Source organism: Rattus norvegicus, chromosome 1 (genome assembly GCF_036323735.1).
Source record: "Rattus norvegicus strain BN/NHsdMcwi chromosome 1, GRCr8, whole genome shotgun sequence".
Lineage (NCBI taxonomy): Eukaryota > Metazoa > Chordata > Mammalia > Rodentia > Muridae > Rattus > Rattus norvegicus.
This window is the reverse complement of record NC_086019.1, coordinates 76379418-76387764: the sequence shown is the minus strand read 5'-3', so window position 1 is coordinate 76387764 and position 8347 is coordinate 76379418. Positions and strand designations below refer to the sequence as shown.

The window sequence follows — 8347 nt, the reverse complement described above, 5'->3', positions numbered from 1 at the left end:
GTTATGGTTTAATAAGGGGGTTATGGCCACTAAGACAATCTTTGCCTTGTTTTATATTGGGCTTTGCAAACTTCTTGAGTATTTCAGATTTAGTTATTGCTTGGTGTGCTACTATCACATATTAAATGGAAAACCATTTATTCTATTTTTTGTTAGAGTTTAAGGCTTATGGAGTTTTGGAGCCAAGAAATATTTGTAGTTCTTTTAAAAATGGTGTAAGAGAGCAAAGACCCTGTCCTTGCTATGACAGAGGTGTTCCACTGAACTACATCCCTAGTCCTTAAGAAATGTTTGGTGCAAGAATAGAGGTGGTCCAGGTTTGAAGACCAGACCATGATCAAGGCCAATGGAAGGTCTTCTTTAGCACAGTGTGGACCTCCTTATTCCTTAAACAGTAGATGATAGGGTTGCAGAGAGGTGTGACCACCGTGTAGATGACAGACAGCACCTTGTTGAGGTCCATGGACTTGATGCGGCTGGGGCGGCAATAGATGAAGAGAGCCGCTGAGTAGAAAATGCCCACCACTACCAGGTGGGAGGCACAGGTGGAGAAGGCCTTGCGCCGGGCAGCAGCTGATGGCATGCGGAGTACAGCCATCCCGATGGCTGAGTAGGAGGCCAGGGACACCAGGAGTGTTCCACAGAAGATGACAATGGCTGAGATGAAGTCTACCAGCTCTGTGAGGGTCACATGGGTGCAGGACAAGTTGAGCAGAGGGGAGACATCACAGAAAAATTGGTTGAGGACATTGGGGCCACAGTAAGACAGGCTGGCAATGCATGTTGTTTTGGCTACTGAGACCACCAGCCCACCCAGCCACGAAGACAAGGCTAAGCCCAGGCATACTTGGGGCCTCATGAGCAGTGGATAGTGTAGTGGGCGGCAGATGGCCACATAGCGGTCATAAGCCATGGAGGCCAGGAGGGTGCACTCTGTGCAGATGAGGACTATGAAGAAGAAGAGTTGCGTCATGCAAGTTACAAAAGAAATGTGGTAGGGCCCGGTCCATAGCCCCACGAGTAGAGTGGGCATGGTGACAGACACATAGCACATCTCCAGGCAGCTGAGGTTGCCCAGGAAGAAGTACATGGGCTTGTGGAGCTCACTGTGACTGCAGATGAGGTAGATGATGAGTGCGTTCTCCACGAGTGTCAGCAGGTAGAGAGTCAGGAAGACAGCAAATAGGGCATCCCTTATGTCCAGCCTAGTTGACAATCCTAGCAAGAGGAACTGCTGAACCCTGGTCATGTTGGCCAACTCCAAGGACCTCTCCATCTGTAGAGAGACAAGCCAATTGTTATCATCTGTCCTTTAGCATCATGGTAAAAGGAATTAAAGGGATGTTTATGGTGTTTTGAGCCTTGAGCAAGTTAATAATTTCAATATGTCCTGGAAGTTGACTTAGAAGAAGACTTCATATTCTTGAGATGAATGCCGCAGCTGGTGATTCCATTGTATAGCAGGGATGTGACCATCTGGATGATAGGAGGAAAAAAATTGTTCCCTGTGAAATTTAGGGAAGGAAAAGATTGACATCTGCTATATAGGAGATTATAATTATCTCCATTTCAATTTTTAAAAAACATTTCATTCCCAGGTTGTTTTCCCTACACATCAGTTTAGCAATATTCTTGAAATCTAGGAAAAATAGGACTTCCATCTCTGATGTTCTAAAACATGGTCCAGTCTAAACCACACTACCCTGAATGGACTTAATCTCTAAACCAAAGTCCTTTTTTCTTTAAAGTGATTTTATTTTACAAAGTTACATTATGCTATAGGTGTCAAATGATTATGCTCATAGACAAAAAGCTTTATTCTGGATAGTAGTGTTGGCATTCTACAAAAGTTGGTACCTCGTTTAGCAGAAGTATAGAGATTCCATTGTTTGGACCCTATCTGTTTAGTTATATATAAAACATTGACTTACAATTTGTAGAATGTTGTGATGGATTGAAGGTTGGAGATCCTACTGGTTGTACCCAAAGTGGATGATCATACGTATACTTATTAGCATTTACATACTACTGTTTAGGGAAAAGCTGGGAGATATAGAGGGAATTACGGGTGCAATCCGGGTTGCATATTCTGATCCCCCAAATCTCCAAGATCCATTGAGCTTTTACATTATGTCAGAAACATGTCATGAACACTTTGTTGTTTTATTCAGTGCTGCTGAGTTCTGGTATGACTTAGTTATTCTATAATTCTTTTTGAAGATTTATTTTTATTTTATTTGCATGAATATTTACCTTCATGAATGCCTATGCATGCAGTGCCCATGGAGGCCATAGAGGGTATGAAATCACCTAAACTGGAGTTATAGATGGTTGTGAACTGCCATGTGGGTACTAAGACCTGGACCTGTGTCCCCTAGAAGAACAACCAGTGCTCCTAACTGCAGGCTATCTTTCTAGCTCCCCTGGCTTAAGCATTGTTAAATGACATTTATAATCTCTGTCCCACAGGGTGAGTGTGGGAATAGCACAGCCTACGATGACACAGTCAGTAAACTGCTGTAACTCATCCCAACTCCATTCCTGTGTTAATCCCACTGGATGATATTAGCCCTCTGAAATCCAGGGCCAGAATATACTCCAACATACAAGACCAAAGAGCTAGAAAATTATATGATTTGAGAGTCCTTCTTGCTTTAGAGTACATGTAGAGGTTCCACTTGGTGAAATTAAGCTCATGCGATGAGTTAGGCCCTTCCCCAGTGTCCCCTTCCATATTCTTCTTCTTTCATTTTCCTATCTCTTTTATTTCTTGCAAGGATAGGCATTTTATTTTATACCATCATTATAAGCAAATATATTTACTGAACAATTCAATGCAACATCCCTTTCATCTATTAGGAACCAATTTCCTACAAGACACAGAACCAACAAAAAGATATAAAGACAGAACAGTTTCAGAAGAGTTTAGCACTATCACAGAGCTCATGAACCCATTATCTTGATAATCATGATATTGATAGCTACTCATGCTTAAATGATGAAAAGTCCAATGCAGGAGGTGAGAGGCTTCTTACCTGCAATGGGAAAAGTTTGGGAAGAGCATTTTGACAAAGGAAGAGCAATGGAAATGGTCTGAGGGTATAGGGAACTGCCTTAGAGAAAACCTGCTTCATATTCTACCAGATTCCCTCCACTTAAGAGTTTTAGCTCCTCATCCGGTGTCTTGTTCAAGGACACACTCGAAAATTCTCTCAAATATTTCATTTGTTTAAAATTGCGTGCGTGCATGTGTGTGTGTGTGTGTGTGTGTGTGTGTGTGTGTGTGTGTGTGTGTGTACGGTGTGTGAGTGCAGCATGGCTCATGAATGGAGGCCAGGGGACAACTTGCAAGATTCAGTTATCTCCTACCATGTGGACCCTGGGAATCTAACTCAGGTTGTCATGTTTGGGATAAGTGCTTTTACTTCCATCTCACCAGCCCAATTCAAGCATTTCTCATGGAGAAAACATCTATGCTCCTTCTAGAATGATCCCCACTTCTCATACCGTCATGTGGTCCTACCATGGGAGAGAAAGAACAAATTCAACTTGCCATTCTCTTCCAGACCAACTGAAGTCAATGTTGTAAAAATCTAGCCTTTAGGTTTTGGTCCTCAGTGTTCTAGATGATAGATGATCGGCAACTCTTGGTCCAATTTTTCTACCTGTGAAGATAAACTATTTCATCCTCTCCCCTCCCCTGCCCTCTGTTCTCATCCCCTCCCCTCCCCTCCCCCTCCCTCTCCGCCTCGGTCTGGGCTCTTTATCTTTGTCTTCTTTTCCATCTCCTCCTTTCCTTTATTTCTCTTTTTTTCATCTTTATTAATGAGTTTCTTATTTACATTTCAATTGTTATTCCCTTTCCCTGGGCCAACATCCCCCAACCCCTCCCCCTTCCCTTATCTATGGGTGTTCCCCTCCCCATCCTCCCCCCATTCTTATGTATATAGTTGTTTCATTTTATTCCTTGTTGTGATAAGCAAATATACTACCTAAATGCTCAAGTCAGTATTTTCCTTATCCTTTGCACTTTGTTGAGCACTTACTCAGCCAGGTTCTTAGAACTACGGTAACTATGGCTCCTGCCAACCTCCTCACACATGGGCATATGTGTCTTGGTAAACATAAGACAAACTCACTACCTCACCATTTTTACCAAAGAACTAGTCTCGGACAAATCCTGTATCTTCACAGAGCTGATCCTTTCTTAGTAGAATCAAGATGGCTTCTTGTATGAGTCTCAGAGTCTCAGTTCCTTACTAGAATTGTTCTACTTTCCCAGCACATCACAGAGATCCCAGAGCAAGCTCAACTTGACTCCTAAGCTCTGCATCCCAGCACAGTGGTTGGTACAACAACTGCATATTCTAAGACCAAGAGAGTTTAAAATTCTAGCAAGGAGGGGGGAGGTGCTCCAAATAGTCCACTGCTGGCTGAGGAGCTGAAGGTAATTGATGGGTGCAAAGGGAGCAAAACTTACTTTTCTTGCACCGGTACTGGGGTGCTCATTGTTAGGTGGTCCATGCCCCAATGGATGATCTCACACAGAACATACGGGTAGCCCTGATTGCACTTAGTTGGTTACAAAATAAAGATAGGATACTGGCTGTGAGAGATGTCAAAGATGTATTATGGGGAGACAGGGTGAGCCAGAGGGAGAGTGAAGGGTGGGTATGACCCAGGTATATTAGTTCTTTAGAATTTCTGCAGAAGGACAGTTGCTGGGGTGGGGTGATGGCCCAGTGGTGGCATGCTTGCCTGGCATGCATAAGTCTCTAGGTTCAATCCATACAAAAGAAAGAAAATGTGATTTCTTACTGGAAGCTGAGACATTAAACTCTGATATTATTAACTTGCCAAGAGTAGCGTGTACAGAGGACTTTCAGTAAGTAAATGACAAATCTCCTCTACCCCATGTTTGGTCTCTCCTTTTCTGTTTAGTTTCTAGTCTTTTTTCCAAATACTTAATCTTTTGATATGAACTGATGTTTGTTATAAACACCATGAAGCTGAGATTCATGGTGTCATCAGGTCTCAATTTCAGAGATATTATATAAGACCTGTGCTTTGGTAGACATTTGGATGTAAGTTAAGTCTAGTCCCAAACCCTTTACTAGGCTGTAGAGTCAGATACCAAGCCAAATGAAGCTATGTCCCATGCACATTTTTCTAAGCAACAGGGATATTATCACTTATCCTCATGAATTTATCAGAGGGGAAAAAAATCAAAGTTTAGTTGCATGAATGACAGCCATGAAGTGCAGACAATGAGGGTCGTGGCAAACGATGCCCATTATTGATTCCTATTAAGGATGCCTTGGTGCTAAGCGTTAACTCTAGGCCAGAGAGCTGTCTGCAGGCTTCTTGAGCTTTGGACTGATTATTTCTGGTATTTATTTCTTATTTCTGGTATTTATTACAAGCTTAAACAGAAGCCTTGTTAATTTGTCATCAACAAGTTGTGTTTCTAAAGTCAAAGGTGGAGCTTATCAACCTGGGGGAACCCTTTGTTTTTCTCTGAGAAGTCTTTTGCCCTCTTGAAACTCTCTTCCATTCCTGGCCTTCCACTGATCTCTTTGCCTACCCACATTACCTCCTTCATGGATCCCTTTCTGTTCTACCATCCATAACTGGTTGCTTTAGATGCAATGATATACCATTAGAAATGCATTTGAAAAAACTCATATGTACACACACAAAAGGGTGATAAGAGCTCTGAAGTACAAAGAAAATATTCAGACAATACTCTCCCTCAAAAACGTTTACTAGCTGTTGAGCAAAATCAACACCTGCTGTTCAAAATGGGACAATATAATGTAGTTACTAAAAATTGAGTCCAAGTGTCCCAAATAACTCATGGAACAAGTGGCAAATATCAACCAGCAAGAACATTCTTTGTACAATTTACTCTACTTAGAGATGAAAAGAGTTTTGTGATAGGTCCACTCAAGTTCTAGGTACCATGAAGAAACCTGAAAGCAAGATTTAAAGCTACTACTATTTTTTTCTAGTTGCGTGGTGAATTAGAAAATTTTGAGAAATTAGAATTGGAGACATAGAGAGATGTTTTAATCTTAAGGTTATGCAATATTAAGAATCAGGACCTAATTTTGACCCTGGGTATGAACAGGTGCTGCTTACAGCCCTCTAATTATTAGAGACAAAACTGAGGACAGCTCTCAAGAGAAGGTAGCATCTCAACTGACAATGACTGTCTTTAATTCCACAAACACGTGTCGAAGATGGACTTGGTGCAGAGAAGGCAGATCCTGAGGGGCCAGACGTGTGGAGGCATGAAAGAACCCACATTTTAACTAAAGGTTCTTGAAGAATTTGGAACAGTGTCCCTGGGAAAGCTTCTTAGTCTATTTAGTACTTTTCGCATGTTCTTGGGGTCATCCATGAAACATAACATGAGTGAATTCTTTGGGATGGTACACCGTTTGAGGAAGAAGCAGAGGTTGTGAAATGAGACAGACATGCACAAGCAGGATATTTCTCCATGGATAATTCTAGTGTGCAGAAGCCACTCGATCAATCTATGTCAGATGTATTTATCTGTCTTTCTATACATCCACCCATTGATCCATCCTATCTATTTATGTATCTATATATGTACTTAAGTGTCATGTATCTATTTATCTATATCTATCTTCATTATCTATCATCTATTAATCTTATCTAACATCTAGCTTTCATCCACCTACCTTATACTTTATATATCATCTATGTATTCCATAATTTATCTGATCTATTTGTCTATCTACCTATCTATCCATTTTCTATCATCTATTTATTATCTATCTCACATGTATCCACATACATCTTCTATTACATATATCTATGTATTTCATGTCTATTCTCTATAGTTCTGTTATCTATTAAATATCTATATTACTCATATATGTATGTGTCAATATCTATCTTATATTGAGATGAAACTACTATTATGAGGACTAAGCTGTTTTGTATCTCTAAAGTGTTCAGAATCTGTAATACGGAACTGATATCTTAGTTACACTAGAAAAGAAAAAGATTTGTTTCTGCAGTTCTTTGATTTCACACACAAAGAATAACACTAGGTCTTCATACCTGATAGTCGATGGTAGAGATGGTAGACAGGTACTGATCCTTTCTGGCTGGTTCTGACTATGGAGAAGACTCTGATACATACATAAATTCAGGTTTTGCTTAGAGATGGAGATGCCAAAGAATGATACTGTTCTGCCTTAAAAGGAGGCACACACACACACACACACACACACACACACACACACACACACAGAGAGAGAGAGAGAGAGAGAGAGAGAGAGAGAGAGAGAGAGAGAGAGAGAGGAGCCTTTGCCTCTTTGAATGGACTGCCTGCACTACAAGAAGGCATAGCCATGTAAACTTAAGCCAGAGCTTTGAACCCCAGAGACTTCTATGGTCTCTGTGGATTTGGAAAGGAGTGGAGAGGAAAGCCTCTCACTGATGCTCAGTAGGGACTGAAAAGGATGGACAGAGGCAAGAAAGCTTCTTTGCCGCCCTCAGTTCACATCAATGGACACTGATAATGTTTTCCTAATTTCAGGCCCTGCTCTTGGTACTGATGGGTCTGATGACCATAGGAGGGGAAAAGCTAATTGACAAGAGGCTGAAATGCTGCTCACTGAAAGCAAGTCTGTTACGCACATCCACAGCATCAGTGCTTACAGAGCCAGAGATGGAAGAAACCAGATCTCCTTTGAAAGCAACACAATGGAATATTGTTTAGCCCTGAAGAAGGGAAGCACTCTGATAGATGCTACAATGTGCATGTACTTTGAAGGCATTGTATCAAGTGAAATAGTCACAGAAAGACCAGTAGGGTCTGGAGAGATGGCTCAGAGGTTAAATTTCTGAGGGCCTAAGTCCATTTCCTAGTACCCACATGGTGGCTCACAACAATCTGTAAGTTCTGGTGAATCTAATGCTATCCTCTTACCTCTACAAGCACTGCACATATATGGTACAATGACATATAGGCAAGAAAACATTCACAGACATTAAAAAAACCTTTATGAAATCAATCAAAAACTCTTAGAAATATCATGAAACCCTAAGTGAAAAAAATCAACCTTCTTTCCTTCCTCCCCCACCTCCCTCCCTCCCTCCCTCCCTCCCTCCCTCCCTCCCTTCCTTCCTTCCTTCCTTCCTTCCTTCCTTCCTTCCTTCCTTCCTTCCTCATTTCTTGATTTTTGAGACAGGGTTTCTCTGTAGCACTGGCTGTCCTGGAACTCATTCTGTAAACCAGGCTGGCCTTGAACTCACAGAGATCTGCCTAATTCTGCCTCTTTAGTGCTGAGGTTAAAGGGGTGCATCACCA

At 41.5% G+C, this 8347-nt stretch overlaps 1 protein-coding gene across 1 annotated transcript; it reads right to left on the bottom strand.

The window, feature by feature from the left end:
• Positions 1–337: 337 nt before the first annotated feature.
• Or6z1 (olfactory receptor family 6 subfamily Z member 1) lies at positions 338–1276 on the bottom strand. The gene has a single exon (NM_001000111.1). It carries the CDS (start codon positions 1274–1276, stop codon positions 338–340), a length of 939 nt encoding a protein of 312 aa, NP_001000111.1.
• Positions 1277–8347: the final 7071 nt, after the last annotated feature.

Excerpts from the sequence above, each read along its gene's own strand:
- Or6z1 (NM_001000111.1), bottom strand. The coding sequence starts at position 1,276 with ATGGAGAGGTCCTTGGAGTTGGCCAACATGACCAGGGTTCAGCAGTTC.